This window comes from Cyprinus carpio, chromosome B12 (genome assembly GCF_018340385.1).
Source record: "Cyprinus carpio isolate SPL01 chromosome B12, ASM1834038v1, whole genome shotgun sequence".
Taxonomy (NCBI): domain Eukaryota; kingdom Metazoa; phylum Chordata; class Actinopteri; order Cypriniformes; family Cyprinidae; genus Cyprinus; species Cyprinus carpio.
This window is the reverse complement of record NC_056608.1, coordinates 10345910-10367064: the sequence shown is the minus strand read 5'-3', so window position 1 is coordinate 10367064 and position 21155 is coordinate 10345910. Positions and strand designations below refer to the sequence as shown.

Sequence of the window (21155 nt, the reverse complement as noted above, 5' to 3'; positions counted from 1 at the left end):
TAACCTTTTATTCATCAAAATATATTAGACAGCAGAACTGTTTCCAACACTCATAATAAATCGGAATATTAGAATGATTTCTAAATGATCATGTGATAGACTGGATGTTACATGTGACACTGAAGGCTGGAGTAATGATGCTGAAAATCCAGCTTTGCATCACAGGAATAAATTATTTTTTTAAAGTATATTCAAATAGAAAACTATTATTTTAAGTTGTAATAATATTTCACAATATTACTGTTTTTTCTGTATTTTTGATCAAATAAATGCAGGCTTGATGAGCAGAAGAAACTTCTTTCAAAAACATTAAAAATAGTAATGTTTCCAAACTTTTGGTCTGTACTGTATATATATATATATATATATAGCTACATAGTTATATATATATATATATATATATATATATAGTTGGCAAGTATTTAAGGATTTTTTTTATTTTTTATTTCTTTTTTCAAATAGAAGTTGTGACTAGCCTATACTGTCTGTGAACTGAGGGATTTGTAAGAAACCAACAAATTCTTATCTGGTATAATGACTGTAAATCTGCCTGCCCTCCACACTTTATTAGAGAATAATGTCTCTGACTCATAATAAATAAAATTTTAATTTTAAAATTGTGATAGTAGTATTTATTTAATTCATTCATTCATTATTTACTGAAAAAACGTTGTCATTAATTTACCGGTAAAATATGTGACCCTGGACCACAAAACCAGTCATAAGTAGCAGGGGTAGTTGTAGTAATAGCCAACAATACATTGTATGGGTCAAAATTATCAATTTTTCTTTTATGCCAAAAATCATTAGGGTATTAAGTAAAGATCATGTTTCATGCAGATATTTTGTAAATTTCCTACCGTTAATATATATATATATATATATATATATATATATATATATATATATATATATATATATATATATATATATATATATATAAAATAAATAAATAAATGTTTTGATTAGTAATATGCATTGCTAAGAATTTGGACAGCTTTAAAGGTGAAAAACAACTCAAATAATTGGCGGACAGCATCGTTTGTCATGATTTACAGAATCATACTTTAACTTTTGCAAAAACGGGCTTTGGTTTTGACGTAGCCTATGTTTATTATTTTAAGAGATTTTCTTTGTCTTATAGATATAATCAGTACTCCTGCTAGCCAGATGTAGGAGTTGTGCCCCATCTGGTGGATGAAAATATACAAACAATCTAGTTATTTCTGTGGCGTAACATTTCACAAAATAAATGCAAATAATTCGAGAAGAACGTGTTAGGTTACAGTGTCTTTTAAATGTGAATTATTGAATCTGTAACTGGTCAGTGCTTGAGAATAATGTAATGCCTGAGAGTGTCAATCTGTTTATGCAAGTAAAAGCTTGTAAATATCATGATATACATCTACCTTTACAGACGTACAGTCATTCCCACCCCCTTTAGCTGTCACACTGGTTGCGGCTCAAATCTAGTGAACTATACAGTGTTTGTGCATCAGAGAAGAATCCGGATGCTGACTAGATAGGCTGCTGGTGAGGTTTTGAAACACAGCCAGTAAAAGCACCGCTGCTACAGCAGCATTCATCTGACTCGCAGAGCTCCGGGCGAACCATCTGACATCGCAGGGTTATTCGCTCTGAAAGACAGCAATCAGCCATTTTAGCCTTGCGCGCATATCCATGCCAAAACAACAAAGCTTCCATGAGGCACAAAGGCAAAAGGCCGAGAGTTTTAGACAATAAAAAAAACTGCTCTTTTATTTACGCGAGTTGCCTGTTTTCGAACTGAATTCTAGCATGTGCCACATGTGACGATTGTAGGAATGTGGAGCATGGGATCACAGCAGCTCTTCATCTACAGGTGAGGATTTTATTGTATTTATACATTTCATTTTTGTGGTCTTAAGACAATAACAGTTTTTTATTTTAATTTTATTTTTTAACTATTTTATGTTTATATCGAAATTGTTGCAGTCTTGTCAGGTGGGAAATGTTACTGACCTGATTATTGTGACTGGTTTATTGATAAAGTAATATTATTTGTATGATTATGATGATCGTATCTGTTTCTGTACGATTTTGGCTTGACGTCTGATATTGATTGTTTATTGGAGGAGTTCCAATTTTGAGCACTTTAGATGTTTATCATATAAAATACATTTGTATCATTAGTTTATAGTGAGAGAGAAAATCAGAAGTTACAAGTCATGAATCAGAGGAGATTGGAAAGTATAAAAAAGTTACATTAGTGTAATGTTACTTCTACCTAATATAGTACTCACTGTTAAAATAATATATTTAATTACAAATAAGTATACATTTTGAATGAATGAGTTCTTCATAAATATTTGCATCATACATTTCAGGAATATTATAACTTTGCTAGCTAGATAGTAAAAATTCAATTGTTAGACATTATTTGAGACACAGTCACAGAGATTGTATTTTTACATAGCATGAACATGTTTGCAGATGTGGAGTTTGGTTTGATTTACTTGGCTCTTAAAATATGTTGAAGAACCACTCATCCCTCTTTAAATGCTTGTGTTTTTACTGTATAAACGCTCTTTAGACTTCAGCTGAACACCATAGTAAATTAATGTTTGGGAGGGCTATTATGAACATGTGTGCAGATGTGGACTGTGGTTTGATTTACTTGGCTCTTAAAATATGTTGAAAAACCGCTCATCCCTCCTTGAAAATACTTGTGTTTTTACCGTATAAATGCTTTTTTAGACTCCATCTGAACACCATAGTAAATTATTGTTTGGGAGGGCTATTATTTCAGTCTATAAAACATACTAATATTGTTATTTTTCTAAAAAATGTTTTGGTATCTTTGGCTTTTTTTTTTTTTTTTTTTTTTTACCATTTATGATGCTTAAAAATTATTTTGCTTGTACTGAGATGTGAATCCAGACAGCTTGAGTCATTATGTACTACTTAATCATTACCTGAACATTAATATACACCTCATATATTTTTGCATATAATCTCGGCTGCTTATTTTCTAATCAAATGCAAATTGACATTATGCAAGGCCCTAATGATCATAGATTGCTCAGTTAAATCTCCTTTACACTGCTCTCTTTTTTAACAGTGCATCTACTTTAAGTTGCCATGGCATCGTTAATCAGAACATTTTCTTCTATGGTGATGATACTTTTTCCATTTGTTAATTTGCAATTTGCTGTACTCAGCCTACAAAGAGTTAAAGAGAAAGAAACAGTCCAATATGTACCCAGCTTTGTGCAAAATGAAAATGCCCACCAAGGATTTTTTTCACAGCTGAAGATATCCATGAGTCACCATATTTTGCTGCATGGTAACAAGCTGTCATAGCAACTGTAGCACAGATTCTGGAACGAATAACCATGTTATTTGGACTGAGATGGTGAATTATATTCGATAATCCCCAATGGAAATGCACAGGCCATGGTAACCGTGTTAATAGATTAGGAAGAATACGCTAGGAATTCTACAGCATAGAGTTGTAGCCAAAACTAGTGTTGAGGAACTGAAAACAAAGACCGTATCGACCCAGTGGTCTCTTAAAAGCACTGCTGTAATGCCAGATATGATGTTTCTTGCTCCTTAGCTCGGAATCGTCTTGGGAGATGACAGATGGATGCATAGGGAGGATCGAAGCCTGCAAGCCAACGTTGTAAACTCACCATGGACCAGGGCTTCAGTTTCAGCACACTGGTGAGTGGCGTTGTGGGAGGAGGGTGGTGGTGGGTGACAGCTGATATTACTCGGAGGTGGGTCGCAGGGACAGAATGGCTTCCTCTGACTCACTGCCATTAGTATTCCCATTGCAGCTGCTCCGTCATTCAGATCCCTCCATCCTGGAGTGGGCGAGAGAGAAGGAACGGATGCGGCCCCCTTCACACTTCGCTTCCCCTCTTTGCGTGATCAAACATAGGCTTCTTATTCTGGCCACCCAGAATCCCATTCTCCAACAATCGTGCAGAGACTTTTAATGTGGCCCCACACCAACATTTGCAGATTTTTGTGCCCATATTGTTCAAAAGTCAAGCAAGCTGTCATGTCCAACAAGTGTAACAGCTCGGCAGTCCGTCGTTGGAGTCCATCAGTGTCCTGCTGCATGTTGATAAGAAGCCCACTCTTTTCAGTGACCCTAAAACAGAGGCTCTGTTTAGTCATTAGTAAGAGAGCTGGAAGCGAACTCAGCGTGGGTGCTGCTGGGTGTTCCGGTTCTCTCAAGCTGGGCGATGAACAGAGCTTATGTTGTGTTTATCAGAGGCCTGTGATGTCTTTGAGACCAAATGTTCTGTGCCACTGGCGTATGGGGACCGATCCTAATTCAGTTTGCCTATCTAGAGCAATTTTAGTTGGTGGAGCTAGAATGTAGCTCATCACATTGACGCCTGTCAGAAAACTAGAAAGATTTCAGCACACAAAATAGGCTGAATAAGGAAAAAAGTATTTAGAATAGAGGGCTAAATTGTCCAAACTAACATCGCTGTATGTCTTTATCAGAAATAGTATTTCGTAGCTGATAAAACTCTTGGGCATTATGTCACCATGGTTTACAAAGGCTTCCTTGTATGCCACTGCTCTGTATTCTCATGGTTTTTGTTGTCCTCTCCGTTTGTAGAAAAGTTAGCGGCCGAGCCAGATCACACTGACGTTACTCTGCCAGCGGTCGAACGTGTGCGGGCCCTCAGCAAAATGGGCTATAACATTGAAATAAATGAAGACATCGCCCCGAGACGCTACTTCCGCTCTGGCGTAGAGATGGAGCAAATGGCAGCTGTTTATCTAGAGGAGGGCAGTCTGGAGAATGCCTTTGTCCTCTACAACAAGTTCATCACGTATGTTATATTATTTATTTTATTTTATATCACTACTGGCCCTACAGTATTTAGGGTCACAGGGATGCTGGAGACTATCCCAGCATCTTGGCCCATATTTGTTTTGTCTTCAGAGCTGTCAAAAATTGTATTTTCTAATCCATGGCAATCAGTTCTCAACTTTATTTTCCTTATTCACTCTTGTGCAGTTTATTTGTTGAGAAGCTCCCCAGTCACAGGGACTATCAGCAGTGCAACGTCCCTGAGAAGCAAGTGATAATGAAGGTAAGCCCCTTTCATGTTACTCATAGAAACTGATGGAGCCCTGTGGCGCTCAGCCCACTGTAAATCTGATTAGCATCATGCTCAATTACCTTGGCTAGAGGACTTGTCAGGCTCCCAGCTGCTCACATGGTGGGTTTGCCTTGTGTGGGCACATGTTCTGCTTTCATTTCAGCATAGAGACATGAAACTGACTGACTTCAGTCAAAAGGTTCTTCATAAGGTTTCTTCCAAAGGGTTTCTTCTTCAATCATTGTTAAAGAGACCCATTAAAATAGGTCTGATTAACACAGTATTTTTTATATATATATAATTATGGATGTTTTAATGCATTTTTGTGCCTTGTTCTGTGGCAATGTATTTCGGAAAAAAATAAAAAAGTTAGGATGTGACGTACTGTATCAAAGATTGTGTCCTTTTTTCAGACTAATAGTCTGAGGTTTATGTCAAAGTCATTAACCATGATTTGCTAGTTGCTATTGTTAGTTGATGGCAAGTAGTATTGCTATAAAGGAATTCCTATTCTAGAGGTTTTTACTAAACCAACATCAGTAGTGCAAAGAGTCATTTATTTTTTGCTAGTTTTGGAGGTAAAATAGTCTACATTTTGCTGAATATCTGTTTAAGTTTCATCCACTAGCGTATACTGTAAAAACAGACAGTGGCTAACAGCCACTTTTTATTTCTGTGGGTCTTTAACCTAATGATCTTAATGTCTGCTGATGGTCCCTGAATGCAAAAAAAAGATGAGTAATTGGTTTAAGTATCTCTATTGTGAGCTTTTAAAAAAATCATTGTCACTGAAAGCTTTAGCGAATATTGATCTGGTACTCGCTGTCTGGAACACAACACCTAATGTTTGTCCCATTATCTGTTCATTATGTTCAGAAATTGCAGGAAGTGGCCTTTCCACGAAAGGACCAATTGAAGAGACTTCTCCATGAAAAATACAGCAAAGAACACAGTGAATATCTGAAGAGTCAGGTACATTCGCCAGAATACTTCTCATTCACTGCTGATGAAATTACCTGTTAATCAAATTTCAGATTCATTTCATTATGGATATTAGTCATGATGTGTGAATATTTTTGCAGACTCAAGCCATGGCTGTAGACATGTGTAGTGAACGACTGCAGAAGATGTCTCTGTTGGAGGAAGAACGGCAACGTGTAGCACAGCTCAGGAAGATGCAAATCGAGTCCGAGCAGTTCCGCTACTTTGAGGACCAACTGCGTAGACAAGAGCTGGCCAGTCGCAGGGATGAGGCTGTCCCCAATGTGCCTGAACAAACCGATGGGTCCTGTTTATCCCAGACCCCGAGAAACCATGTGCGCCTTGACCCCAATCGTAACAAACCAGCGGCCCCCCCCAAACCGGCAGCCACCTTAGCAGCCGTACAAAGTGAGTGCCCTTATCTAGCTCAAATTTGCCTGTTAATAATTTTAGTAATTTATTACAAAGCTCTCTGTTTATTCAGTTGTTTTTTTTAATTATTATTATTGTTAAACTGCATATTGCTAGGTATGTATTCTTACATAATCAAATAATTAATGTTAATGTATTTACAATGCTATTTAAAAGTTTGGGGTTAATGTTTTTTAAAATAATTTCTCTTACACTTACCAAGGCTGCATTAATTTGATCAAAGTACAGTAAAAACAGTAATATTATCAAATATTATTGCAATTTGACATGACTGGTTATGTTTTAAAATGTAATTTATTGTTGTGTTTGCAAACCTTTACTTTCAGTCTTGACTCAAAAAATGTTGAGTACACCTGCTTAATACTTTTGTGAAAACTATGCTACATTTTTTCAGGATTCTTTGATGGATAGAAAGTTCAAAATAACAATTTATTTAAAGTAATTTGTTGTGTTGTATATGTCTTTACTGTCATCTTTGATCAATTTAATGCACCATGGCTGAATAAAAGGGTTTGTAGGGTTAGTAACCCTAATAAATAGGATAATGTACAGTAAGACAGTCGTTATCGCAAAATAAACCCCTTCAGAATGCTAGAAAGCTTCTAATGACCCTGAAGGTGTTTATTTTGCATTAATCCCTGTCTCACTTTACATTATCTATTACTTGTGCTATTAGCAGTACTATAGTGTGGTCTTGTGTGCTTCTAGATCAGCGTGTCGAAGGCCTGAGGCGGGTTTTAATCCCACGAGACCTGACTTACAGGTTCCTTCTGCTGGCTGACAGTAACACAGCGAGAGGAATTGAGACGTGTGGAGTTCTCTGTGGAAAACTGGTAAGGCCTTAGCTGGAGCATACCTCCTCTTTGTGGGTGGATATTTCTTTTGTTCATGAATTTGCTTATTTTTCCTAATTCTTTCCTGGAGTGAGTGTAAATATGGTTTGGGGAATGTAAGGTCAGTTGTGCTTATTTTTTAGCTAGTTATATGCTGCCTTTCTCATTCACTGTAAAACTAGGAGCTTCACTGTTGCACAGTCATTGTAAATATTAGGTGTGGTTGTGGACTTCCTCATTTTTTACCACAAGTGAGACTATTCATAAGCATTACATAGAATTTCAGTGTCTTATTCACCAACCACCTGCAATCCATCTTAATCTTGCAGAAATTGCCTTCCTCCCAGCGTTTTTCATCTCTGATTTGTCTGAGGTTGAGTGTTTTTCCCTTTTGTACACTTTCATCACTTGCTTTAACTGTCTCTCCCACAATCCTTTACAGCAGTCGTTTCCAATCTTTTTTCCAGGGCGACCCTTTTTTTAACATTCAAAGATTTTAATGATTTTAAATATATTAGTTTTAATAATTGGACATTAACATTGATGGCCTGATTTTAAATTTGAAAAATAACATTATCTAATTTTAACAAAAAATGGTTTATGTGATAAAAAAAAAAGATAAACCTCTCATTTCAGACTTAAAACCATTTTAAAGAAAAGGGATGAGTCAAAGTGCTGAATGATTATAGGTATTTTATCTGCTCTGTTAATAATTCTTGATACTTTGTTATGCAAAATGTTTAGATTTTTTGAATGCGCATTAGTTTATTTTCCATCAACCAGTAAAAATTTATCAGTTTCAACTCATGTAATTTCCCTCTCTAAAACCTTCCACTGCCTTCCTTCATATTTTCATACAAAACAAAACGCTGCAGGCTGCACCTGCGTGAGACTGTGGCTAACTTTGGTGGTTTTGGTCTGTGTATCTTTTGGTCATTTGATTTTCTACTTAAAAAAGAAATAAAGAGAAATGAGAAATAGTTTGATTTTTGTTTTTTTTTGTTTTTTGTTTTTTTCCATTTTGTTTAGCTGGATTTTTTGTTCATGGGTAAAAATGGATTATGCTTTAATATTTGTTTTGAATGTGTGGGCGGCGCTGAAACATCACCTTCATCCCCTTCTGTACTGCACAACACACGGCAACCGCAAGCTCAGTTCATTTTCAACAGGAGAGAAGCGGCAGGCGAGCTGAGTTTATTAATCCTGCGGATTCATCCCAATTACTAACCCTCAAAATACAGTGACCTTGGTGACACCTTGTAAATCTTTAGCGACCCCTAGCTGTTGCTCAGCTCGAATAAAGTATGAATTGGTCTTTTTGTTCGACTTGTGTGAGAGGATGCATAGTGTGATTGTGGGATGCTGTGACCTCCTGATATGTTGTGAAATAATAGACAGACTAAAATCAGTTTTGTTGTCCCACAGACGCACAATGAGTTTGTGCTGACCCATGTGATCGTCCCCAAGCAGTCCGCTGGCCCTGACTACTGTGACATGGAGAACGTGGAAGAGCTGTTCAGTTATCAGGACCATCATAACCTTCTGACCCTGGGCTGGATCCATGTGGGTGTCTCTCTTTTTCAAGCTGTCACATATTTTCTAAAATTGGAGCTGTGTACCTCTTTTTTTTCACACCTTTGCCAAGTGAGGAGCTTGCTGGTGATTAAAGGGCCTTTTGCACTGCAGGAACTTTTTCATAGTACCAGAACTAATTGCGGAACTACCCACTTTTGGGCATTTTCGCACTGCAGGAACTGGGTGCAATTTTAGTACAGGACTGCCTTTTTCGAGAACCAAATTAGCTCCTACTCCGGAGCAGGGTCTAACCAGCACAACTGGTACTAACCGTGACGTAAGTAGACATTGATTGGCCAGACGCGTTCGAAAACGCCTTCACCCGCCATTATTTAAAATGCCGTGTAACATACTGTAAATATAAACAACTTATTTCGCAAGTATGATGAACAGCAATAAATATACGGACGCTGAAGTGCAGGCACTTGTAGCAAATGTAGCACTGCCAGTTGTCGGTGTAGATTCTTAGTCCTCCTTTCCGTTCTTTCAATCGATTTACGTATACATCGACATTCCATGTCCATTATTGTGAAACCCACGAGACACAACAAAAACACAGCTCCGATCACAGAGTCCTCCATTCTCCTGTTGTTGACGTTGTTCTTCTTTGTTAACTTTGTTGAAAGCCTTGCACAAATGACATCGCTGTCGACACGCTTACGTCACGTCCTAGTACACACTCTCGGTGCAAATGCAGCCCTTTAAATGATACTGGAAAATCATCCCAGTACTTTAGTACTGTACATTTTGTTCTGGAACTAAAGCGGTGCGAAAGGCCCTTAAGACCCACACAGAATATAAGCCTGCAGAAAGCACCACAGATTTTGAGCAGCCATCGTTCACATACCATTCCCCTTGTGTTTTCATTTAGTAAATATTTTGGCTAATTTGATTATCCTTTTGGCTTGTAATTAGAGTGTCCCCTCCGTAGCCTCCAAAATAGGGTTTTGAGGAATCGTAGTTGTTTTCTGATCAGTAAGGACCAGGGGTGCATTTCCCAAAAGCAATTAAAAAGTAATTTTTTAAAAAATGATCTAATCCATGACTCAAAATCCATAATGTTATTCAAATTGTGGGTTTTGTGATCCACTGAACCCCTACTCCAAAATCAGTAGACAAAATGCGAAAAAATTATGCCTGGTCATTTTTAAATGAAACCTTTCAAGTAGGCTAATGGTGCATATACACTACCGTTCAAATGTTTCGGGCCAGTAAGATTTTTTTTATTCATTTTATTAAGAAATTAATTGTTAATTAGCAAAGATGTAAGAAATTTATTATTTTACGAAACATTTCTGTTTAAAAACAGATGTCTTTTGAACAGATGTTAATAAGAAATGTTTCTTTGGCAGCAAATCAGCATGTTATAATGATTTCAAAAGGATCATGTGACACTGAAGACTGGAGCAATGGCTGCTTAACCCTGAGCTTTGTCACCACAGGAAAAATAAACATATACAAATAGAAAATGGTACTTTAAATTTGTCATAATATTTAACAATATTATTGTACTTACTGTATTCATGATCAAATAAATGCAGTCATTGTGAGAATTCTTCAGATTTTTAAACAGTAATGTATAGAAATAGGCTAACTGCATAAAGTGGCAGACCATGTACTTAAAAACTGATTCTGTACCCAACTGTATTAATTTACATTTACATTACATTTTACATTTAGTCATTTAGCAGACGCTTTTATCCAAAGTGACTTGCAAATGAGGACAATGGAAGCAATCAAAATCAACAAAAGAGCAATGATATACAAGTGCCAGTTAGCTTAACGCAGTACACATAGCAAGGGCTTTTAAATAATATAATAAATAAAAAGAAGAACAGATAGAATAGAATAGAAAAAGAATAGAGCAAGCTAGTGTTAGAGGTCTTTTTTGCTTTTGTTAACTGTATAATAAATGAAAAGAAAACAGACAGAATACAAAGAGATTAGAAAGCTATTTAAAAAAAAAAAAAAGTTTTCGAAATCAATTTATTATTTGAATGTGAAATATGATGGGGCATCAGTCTAAGGATCACCATGGAAACTCTGTTTTACAATGTACTGAACTTTTATTCTTGGTTTCCAGGTCACCTGGTGAAAATGTTTCATGGTCAATTATTTCATGGGTGCATGAGAACAAGTAGCTACGAAATGGTGTTAATTTGAATATATTTTTTAACGTTTTTGGCTCATAGACACACCCGACACAGACGGCCTTCCTTTCCAGCGTGGATCTGCACACACACAGCTCTTATCAGCTCATGCTACCTGAGGCCATCGCTATTGTTTGTGCACCTAAACACAATGAGTGAGTATAACACTTACAAAACTCCCACACCTTCCATTGTGTTCACACAACCTAAAGGCTTTTTTTTCATCTGCACCCTCTAAAGTGCTACATCAAATTAATGCAAATTAATTTATTTTTTAACAATAGATGTTTGATTGTTTAACAATTTTTTTTTATCATTTAAACATCCATGAATCATTTCAGTATTTTGGTTGTTAAAAACATTGAATCAATGCAAATAAATCTAACAAATGACTCTCATTAGACTGAATAAATTACACCATGCGCATATATATATATATATATATATATATATATATACACAGTAATAAACAGTATATATGTTTTTTTTTTTTTCTTTATTTTTTTATTATCATTGAGATCATTTTATATGAGTGTCATTTTGCTTTCTTCAGCACGGGAGTGTTCCGACTCACCAGTGCTGGAATGGGAGAAGTGGCTGGATGCAGATTGAAAGGTTTTCACCCCCACTCTAAAGACCCTCCTCTGTTCACTGTAAGAACCCTCTGTTCCTGCTGTGAATATGAAAATCAACATGTGCCTTCTGTTTCAGATGTAAAATCAAATGTTGATATCAAAATAGAAACACCTTTAGAGAAGTGAAACATAGTTTTTTCTATTTTGCAGATTTGCAAGCACATTGTGGTGAAGGACTCGAAAACGACAGTTCTGGACCTCAGGTGACAGAGGAAGAGATGAAATATCAGTATCAGCAAACTATTGAGAATTTATATCTTTCTTTACTTGAAGGCTTTTTTGTATTTTATTTATTTTACAAAAAGGTACTGTGAAACAGAATCCCTCAGCTACACAGTTTGCTGTGAGCAGGTTTAATGAAGTTATTGAGATGTTCCAATGGTGTTTTGTGTTTTGTTCGTGGCCAGGTGTTTTTCAATAATTTTGTGCCGTCTTTGTCCTCAAGGTGGTGTCCTTTATTAAGGCATACTATGAGGCTGCTATAATGTGAACTGATTTCAGTACATTTTAAAGGGAGGTTGTGTGTGTGTGTGTGTGTGAGTGTGAGAGAGAGAGAGAGAGAGAGAGAGATCTACCTTTTGATATCCAGTGATATCACTTCTCATTCTAACACAATATAAACTGAAGAAGTGAAATGTCTTTTTAAACCTAACTGAATTTTCTAGTTTTGTGTATGCTGCCAGTACAAAAAAAAAAAAAAAAAAAATATTTGCCGCGAGAGTCATTTCTAGGCCTTACTACATATTACTATCATTTTTGTGGTTGGATGATTGATAATTTTACTTTGTATATACAGTCAGTTCAGATAATTTCAGGCTAAAGGATTTCTGTTTTTTCCAACTTCAGCCTAATGATGCAATATGAAGTTGGCCAGTGAGCTGACTCTTTTGATTTCTAACATTTTTCCCATGTGGATCTAATTACAAGGGAAGTGACTCTTGAAAAGTATAAACAAGATTGGGATCTCTTAGAACACACCAAAGTTCCCAAAACAATAAGAAAAGAAACTGAAGAGACATTACCAGAGGGTCTTGAATGCACTGATCTCAGGGTTACATTCCCTCATTTTAACAACTTGATTTTTGTCTCCACTGTTTTTATGGTTTGAGAAGGAAACTTCTTGTCACCAGCGGAAGATGAAATTCAGTGTATGATAAATTGTGAACTGATTCATGCAGTTCAGAGAGTGTTGACTATGATTCGTTTTTCTTGTACAATGTGGCATTGGATTGTTTCTTTAGTGTGTGGCTGTGTGCCAGTGGCTCCACTGAGATGTGCTGTTGTGGGTCTTTGTGCTCAAGAGAGTACAATGAGACTTACGTGTCTGTGCAAACACCATTTTTCCTCAGCGCATTTCTTAATAAAAGCAAAACAGCCTCTGCTTTCAAATGGCATGACAATTTTTTTCTTTTTAATCTGTAACTGATTTAGAGCGGGAAACTTCATCATCTTCCCAAGCTAACAGATGCATATAGTATGATGAAATGAGAAGCAAACATTTAGCATGATTCATCAGGTTATTGATTGCTCATACATGCTTCAACAATCAAATGCACATGAAGATACAGTATGTTAATGATTCATTTTGCTTTATTTTTTGGTAAAAAAGAAAAAAAAGAAAAAAAAAAGAAAGGGGAAGTGTTTAATTTTATATTTACTTAAATTAACAACATATTCCCATTTTAGATACAAAGAATAGATACAATAGATACAACTAATAGATACAAAGAATAGTAGTTTCTTTTAACATAAATTGTGCTCAAAAGCACAATTTCTAGCTGATTAAATATTATGGAGATGAACTAGATCTACCTTTTAAAATTTTATTCATTTTCCATGTTTTTCAGGCCTGAAATTCACCATTTTAAATGTTTCATGTTTTCCGTGATCATATAAACCCTGTGTATACAGAAGGTTAACTAAATTACAGTGACTGTGAGAATATAGAATTATTTCTACTTATTAAAATTATAAATTTTTAGAATATCATTTAGATCCATTTTAATTTGTATTTGTGCAAATATTACTCCTGAGCTGTGTAATTTGTTGCAGAAACAAAAGAAGTGAAGCAGGTTATTATTGCAGAGCTTTATTCCTTCATGGAGTTATCATATGATATCCATACAGACTGCCTGAAAGCCGATATGCAGTTGTGTTACCTCGTAGCATTGGAACACAAAAGGGAGAATGAGCCCTGTTCCTCGACGCCCTCTCCTCATCTCTGGATTCTCACTACCCCAAGGAATCTCCCAAATCTTTCATATTGGCAGCACAATCAAGCTTTTTAACCCATATTGCCATGACATAATTAAATCAAAACAGATGTGGGCAGTGCAAAGACAAAACAATAGAGGGAAGTAAAGGGTACGTTCACAGTTTACAGGCTATGAAGCGATAGCAGATTTAGGGGAACAGGAGGGAGTTGGAGGTGTCCTTTAGAAGCACTTGCGATGTACAATGGATGGCCCAGCCTCGTCATACTCCTGCTTGCTTATCCACATCTGCTGGAAGGTAGAGAGGGAGGCCAGGATGGAGCCGCCAATCCATACTGAATACTTGCGCTCAGGTGGGGCGATGATCTGAGTACATACAAGGTAGAAGCAGTGGAGATTTAGTAATGTTGATATAGTTAATAATTTTAACTAGTTTTCTGTTTTCATTTTAATTTATGTAGAGTTTTTAGTAATTTTTAGGTTTTTTATGACTACATAATTTGTATTCATTTTTAATGCAGTTTTAGCTATTTTAGTACTTTAACTTAAACTGAGTTTCTTTGGGAACTATCTGAAATAAGTATACTTTTTTTTTCATATATTTTATTCCAGTTAATGTTTTTAAACCAGTTCAATACTGAATTTAATTGATCTGAATAACAACATTGTGACCTGTAAAGCTGCTTATAGCTGAAATGAAAATGTTTCATAATTAATACAGTTATTGATTTGAGCTGAATAATATCTTTGCAGCAGTATTTGATTTAGTCTCATATTTAAAACAGTATTTTCATGTTTATTACTGTAAAGCTGCTCTGAAACAATATTAATTGTATAAAGCACTATATTAAGGGTGACTTGACTTTTAGTTTAGTTAACAATAACCTTGGTAATAACCCTTAAACCACGATAGTGGTCCAATCAAATTATCAGATAATCTGCCTGTGCTGACCTTGATCTTCATGGTGCTGGGGGCCAAAGCAGTGATCTCCTTCTGCATCCTGTCTGCAATGCCAGGGTACATGGTGGTACCACCAGACAGCACGTTGTTGGCGTACAGGTCCTTACGGATATCAATGTCGCATTTCATGATGCTGTTGTAAGTGGTTTCATGGATGCCAGCAGATTCCATTCCTAACAATAAGTGCAAATCAATGCATTTATACCAAAGTGCTCTGAATCCATCATTTGAAAAGAGACGTGAAGAAAGAGGAATGACATATCACCAATGAAGGATGGCTGGAACAGTGTCTCAGGGCAGCGGAACCTCTCATTGCCAATGGTGATGACCTGTCCATCGGGAAGCTCATAGCTCTTCTCCAGGGAGGAGGAAGAAGCTGCAGTGGCCATCTCATTCTCAAAATCCAGTGCCACATAGCACAACTTCTCTTTGATGTCTCTGACGATTTCTCTTTCAGCTATACAAGACAAATGAGAATAGGATTTTGTTTGACTGAAACATTTAAATGACACTAATTAGAACACATTTTAAGTTTTTTTTTTCCTATCCCACTGTCAGTTGTTTCTTGTGTTAGCCATATAATTTCTCTTTAAACAAGATTTATGCTTGAAAAAAATAAATATATTTGATATCATTATGGTGGTTCTCTACATGTCCAAACTCACCAGTGGTGACGAATGAGTAGCCTCGTTCAGTTAGGATCTTCATGAGGTAGTCAGTGAGATCACGGCCGGCCAAGTCCAAACGCATAATGGCATGCGGAAGAGCGTAGCCCTCATAAATGGGCACGTTGTGGGTGACACCATCACCAGAGTCAAGGACAATGCCTGGTCAACAAGAATAAAGTGGTTGGTAATGCGCAGCAGCATAAGTCAAATGTGAGCTATGACTTGTTTGACAGGTGAACTGACCTGTTGTACGACCAGAAGCATAGAGGGACAGCACTGCTTGGATAGCTACATACATGGCTGGAACGTTGAAGGTCTCAAACATGATCTGCAAAGTGAGACCAGCATTGGGTTTATGAGCAGAACCAACAATCAACCAAGTGCTTTGGGTTTTACTGAACAGTAAGTTAAAAATATTGATTTTCTGATTAATCTTCTCTAGATCAATTACTCTATGTGTATACTGTATAAATGTTTCTTTTTATAGAATTGTCATTGCTGGCTGCATGCAAAAACAAGCATACAACATGACCAGTCTAAATTTAATTTCAAACAAATTAGCTGTTGTTTTTAGGTAATCTAAAACAGCACAACCAGTGTAGCTGTTTCCCTAAACAAATGAAATACTGTATGAATTCTGTTGATGATCAGTTTGAATAGACAAGTTGCCAGTTTGAAGTTATCTGAACACATCATAACTTCTGCCCTCTGGTAATAATTTTTTTATATTAATACTATTCACCAAGGATGCGTTAAATTAATCAAAAGTGAAAGTAAATACATTTCTGATGATACGAAAGATTAACCTTTACAATAATGTTGTTCCTTTGAACTTTTTAGTCATCAAACGATCATGATTGATGATCACGATTTTCAACAATTAATAATAAGAAGAAATGTTTCTTGAGCACCAAATCAGCATATTACAAGGATTTTTGAAGAATCATGTGACATTTAATTGAATTTTGTGCCCTTGGGAATTGCCTAGGATTTTTTAGAATTTTTTATTATAACTGAAATACAGGGTCAATAAGGTATGTTGTTGACATTATTTAACTTTCATATTTTATTCTACAACCTAAATTACATGTACTGTAGGTGCACCTGATAACATCTCAAGACCGTGAAGGTTTAAAGGAGGTATGGTGGAGTTGAAGCAAATGCTTGTCTGTTTTATATACTACAGATTAGCTTTCTCAATCAACCTTGAATTCAGCTCAAACCTGGGTCATCTTTTCCCTGTTGGCTTTGGGATTGAGAGGGGCTTCTGTCAGCAGAGTAGGGTGCTCCTCAGGAGCCACACGGAGCTCGTTGTAGAAAGAGTGATGCCAGATCTGATGAACATAAACAATGGACATTAATGAACCAACCACTGTCACATGAAATACACAATTAGTATAATAGATGGGCAAGTGAATCACTTTGTGTTCTTGTGTAGAGAGTGAAAGCTGATTCTCATAATTACAGTTTAACAAACAGATCACAATCAGGAGGTACCGCGAGGGCTGAGACAGATAGTGAATAATGCCATCTGTTGCATACATGTGTTAAATGATAACACCATGTGGCATGAAAGGTGGGACATTGTCACAGTTTGAGTCATTAGTGGGAAAAGCTGGAGTTATTTGGAAAAATGTTATTTGATGGACGTAGGTGTAGAGAATGTATGTGTCGAGACTAGAGGTGATGTATAGTAGGTGTATTTGACGCAATCTCAAGACCTTGAGGGCCGTTATAGCAAATGCTGACTATTTTATGTAATATGGAAATGTAGTACAGTATTATGGAAAGATCACAGATGATAAATGTAAGCATGAAATGCAATAAGGCACGTGTATGCAAATATAAGAGATATTTTTGGTAGACTGTTTACAGTCCCTCCTTATTTGCACTCATATTGTTTTGGTATGGTGTCTGTTGGCTTGATGATAGGATCTGCTTACTTTTTCCATGTCGTCCCAGTTTGTGATGATCCCATGCTCGATAGGGTACTTGAGGGTCAGGATTCCCCTTTTGCTTTGCGCCTCATCACCAACGTAACTATCTTTCTGCCCCATTCCCACCATCACTCCCTAAGGAAAAAGTAAAACTAGTCATACACTGTCACACAATAAACAACACCCAGAAAGTGAGAGTAAGTTCTAGTTAATTCTATCTTTGTAATCTTGTACAATGCAGACAATCTGGGCTGTAGTCCAACTTTCCACAAAGCATTGGAAGCAGATCAAGACAAATACATAAAATGCGCAGGGCATAACATGAATGTTAGTTGTGACCCACTTCAACTGTAAGTGCACATTAAGCTATAGTTAACCTCAAATACACACTAAAATATATTTTATTTTGTTGTTTTCTTAAATGTACTCATTGATGTTTGCTGTGAGTGATTGCAGTGCTTATCGCCCCCTAGTTGTGTGTTGAGGGATGCTCACCTGGTGTCTGGGACGACCCACTATGGAGGGGAACACTGCTCTGGGAGCATCATCCCCGGCAAAGCCTGCCTTACACAGTCCTGATCCATTGTCACACACAAGGGCAGTGCTTTCCTCGTCGTCACACATTTTCAGCTCAGATTTCCTTCCTTACTCCTACAGGAGACAAACACTACAACAAAGTTCATTATTAATACTATAAAGTATACCTACTTCTGAGCAATTTGTCTTGAACTGTAATAGCTCATGTCAAGCATGTGTGATGTTTAGCTACGGTATAGGGGAAAAAAATGGATCCAAGAAGGAAGCTAAATCCCCTTTTAGAGACATTTTGGATCTTTCCTAAATTGGAAAAATACATAAAATAAAATACATGTTATTCTAAAAGTTTTCTTTTTGGCTAGGAATAGTCAATTGTCATTATAATTAGCTTAATATAAAAACAAAAGTCAGTGGTATGTGTATGTCATTGGAAATAACTGTGTACGTGTGTATGTGGGAGTTTGTGTGCACACCCACTGAACCATGAAAAGAAATACTACAAAGAATGTAAGGTGTTCCAGTTCCATTCATTAACTGATTCATGCTTCTTCTTTTTTTGTTTTTTCATTAAGGAAAAAAATAATTGGTTTAATTATCATTTAAACTTTGGTGAAACTTAAAGAAAATGTGTACACACACACACACACACACACACACACACACACACACACACACACACACACACACACACACACACACATCTCCTTTAAGTCCATCCTGCAGCCCTTACTGAGTGCACCATGGGAAAACTTCCTAATTTGGAAATGATGGGGAAGCATGTCTCTTTTTGGACTCTCCCTCCCTCTGTCTCTGCCTGTCTACAGTACTTTATGAAAAAAGAGAGTGGGTGAGGAAAATAGGGGATGGGTCAGTGGTCCAGAAGAACCATATTTAGTCATAAACCTCACAAATCAAACAGGCTTCCACACTTGTCCTAAATTCTAAGCCTTCACTGTCAACAATCAGCAACATCATACAATCACATTACAGATGCTAAAATAAAGATGACTTTGACATATATGTGCATATTAGTTCATCTTAAACATAAACATGTTCAGTAATATCCTTTGATTGGTAAATCTGCAAAAAGAAAATCATTCCACAGGGCTAATCCTTGGAAACACTTCTAAGGATAATTATTACACAGTAATATTTACTTAAATAAAGGTGCATCTATTCTCTCGAAACACTCAAAACATTATAAAAGCAGCTTACACCTGTGCAGAAAGCATTTCTCTGAACAACAGTTTCAACATGTTTCAAGTGCTTGAAGCTCGACGAAGCCTCATTTGAGTCTATCAGCATCAGGTAATTCTTGCAAAGTACAGAAAGAAGTAGACAGAAAGAGATGGAGCTCGAGAGACAAAAAGAAAGAGGATGTGAGTGGTGTGAGGCGAGATGAATGCACTTACCCTGACAGTGCTGGGCCGGGGGGGATTTAGCCACTTGGTGATGGTGTACCACTCACTGGCTTGTGGTGTACTTATGTAGTTCCCATCCCTGCTCACCGTACCCTCCCACATCCCAAACAAGGAGCCTGGGCTGCACTCAGATCGGTAGCCTCACTCCACTAAAGCCTTATAGGGATGACTGGGAGAAAACACTCCAATCCGGGCGGCTGCAGGGCGGCTTCCTGCCTCATCACTCAGGGCATTCCAATGGCACTTTTCTTCTATCTCCTTGGAAATTTTGGGGACCTCACCATGCAGGAACATAAACACAGAGCTGTGCCCTGCTTTACTACAGAGACACATATCACAGCCCGTACCTGAAACAGAGAAAGAATGGCAAAGTGAATTTAGATCACGTCTTTATTGGGTTAGGTCACACACTACAAGCACTTGGCAGTGGGAAAGTTCAAAGTAACATGTAGTAAAAATGCCACAAATGTGGTTACCTTTTTAGGTTACTTCTTTCTGTCGAGCAGTTTGGGGTCAGTTAGATTGTTTTAGAAAGAAGTCTCTATTTTAAATATATTTTAAAAAGTAATTTATTCATGTGATGGCAAAGCAAAAATTTCTTGCTGTTTAGTATTTTTGTGGAAACCGTGAAATAGAATAATAATAATAAAAAAAGGAAATCGTACTTTGAAAAAGGTAATTGTTATTATTTTGCATCCTTAATGACTAAAAGTATTAATCCCCTTAAAAAAAACCTGTATATATTTGTGTATAAACATTTTGGGCCAATGAAGCACATTTTTAAAACACTATATTAGGCTGGGATATCTAAATGTAAAAAAGGTAACATGAATGTCCTGTGTGGCACCAACTGGCAAGGTTCAACTGTGACAACAGGCCTTCCAAAAAGATTTTCTGTGGGGTTGTGTAAAACTACAAAAACCCATTTTGAGGAAAAGAAAACAAGGAGAGCTTATTACAGTAAACTAAAGCATGAAGATCAGTGCTAAAAAGTCCTATGTAGAGGAAATCTGATTTTTTTTCTCAACAAAGATGTGTCTAATGACAGAAAAAAAATCACAGAAAATGCATGAATATTACTGAAGAATGATAGCAGCTCTTTTATGGTCTGTTTATATTTTGATTAATCATCTCCTGGAAAATTAATGCTGACAAATTACTCTGAGAAGTCTTCTTTGGACCTACAGTATTTGTTTGACCAATACATTAAAAATAAAAGAGATGTAGAAACAATTTTCACTCAAAAATTGCTATTAATTACAAAAAAAAATGACAAGTAACACACTGAATTAAACATGAAATTCTGATCTGATCTTCCAGTAATCTTTGTTTTATTTACAACTTTTAAATGTATTTTTAAAATCTTTTTTAGTGTACTGAACCCTATATTAAGGTGGTGAAAAATAAGATAAATACAAGATAAGATCTATTTACTAGATCCGACCAACAAAGATATTTAAGCAGAGGTATGAAGAACGACATCTTGCATAATCAACCAACCAGTTGCCTTGCCTATTGACTCCTGAAATACTAAAAATACACTCATGAAGCTCTATATTATTAGAGCTTTAAGGGAGTTTCGTTTCTAAGACACTTAATTACTACGAAAGTTTCAGTTATTTCATTTCTTTCCAAGTTTCTAGTATCTGCCCTTGGATCACGTGACATTCTGGCTCAAGCCTACAATGGAAAAACTCCATG

The 21155-nt window shown here is 36.5% G+C and overlaps 2 protein-coding genes across 2 annotated transcripts; one reads left to right on the top strand and one right to left on the bottom strand.

Annotated features, from left to right (window-relative positions):
* The first annotated feature begins 1458 nt into the window (after positions 1-1458).
* On the top strand, positions 1459-13111 carry LOC109099483 (AMSH-like protease). Its single transcript, XM_042735276.1, has 11 exons — positions 1459-1861; positions 3599-3705; positions 4622-4838; positions 5027-5102; positions 5988-6083; positions 6194-6500; positions 7233-7357; positions 8783-8920; positions 11125-11237; positions 11636-11735; positions 11868-13111. The coding sequence occupies exons 3-11, from the start codon at positions 4696-4698 to the stop codon at positions 11922-11924; spliced, it is 1155 nt and encodes a 384-aa protein (XP_042591210.1). The 5' UTR covers positions 1459-1861; positions 3599-3705; positions 4622-4695; the 3' UTR covers positions 11925-13111.
* Positions 13112-13790: 679 nt separating this feature from the next.
* Positions 13791-19602, bottom strand: acta2 (actin alpha 2, smooth muscle). Its single transcript, XM_019113006.2, has 9 exons — positions 19446-19602; positions 17992-18163; positions 17503-17631; positions 16783-16893; positions 15803-15887; positions 15557-15718; positions 15157-15348; positions 14883-15064; positions 13791-14296 (listed from the first exon to the last, which is right to left on the bottom strand). The coding sequence occupies exons 2-9, from the start codon at positions 18118-18120 to the stop codon at positions 14153-14155; spliced, it is 1134 nt and encodes a 377-aa protein (XP_018968551.1). The 5' UTR covers positions 18121-18163; positions 19446-19602; the 3' UTR covers positions 13791-14152.
* Between the last annotated feature and the right edge of the window lie 1553 nt (positions 19603-21155).

Bases quoted from the DNA above. Each gene is read 5' to 3' on its own strand.
- LOC109099483 (XM_042735276.1), top strand. From the start codon at position 4,696: ATGGGCTATAACATTGAAATAAATGAAGACATCGCCCCGAGACGCTAC. The intron at 4,839-5,026 runs GTATGTTATATT...ACTCTTGTGCAG, and splicing joins CTCTACAACAAGTTCATCAC to TTTATTTGTTGAGAAGCTCC. The intron at 11,238-11,635 runs GTGAGTATAACA...TGCTTTCTTCAG, and splicing joins TGTGCACCTAAACACAATGA to CACGGGAGTGTTCCGACTCA.
- acta2 (XM_019113006.2), bottom strand. From the start codon at position 18,120: ATGTGTGACGACGAGGAAAGCACTGCCCTTGTGTGTGACAATGGATCA. The intron at 15,719-15,802 runs GTCAGTTCACCT...CTTGTTGACCAG, and splicing joins TGCTTCTGGTCGTACAACAG to GCATTGTCCTTGACTCTGGT. The intron at 14,297-14,882 runs GTCAGCACAGGC...GTATGTACTCAG, and splicing joins CCAGCACCATGAAGATCAAG to ATCATCGCCCCACCTGAGCG.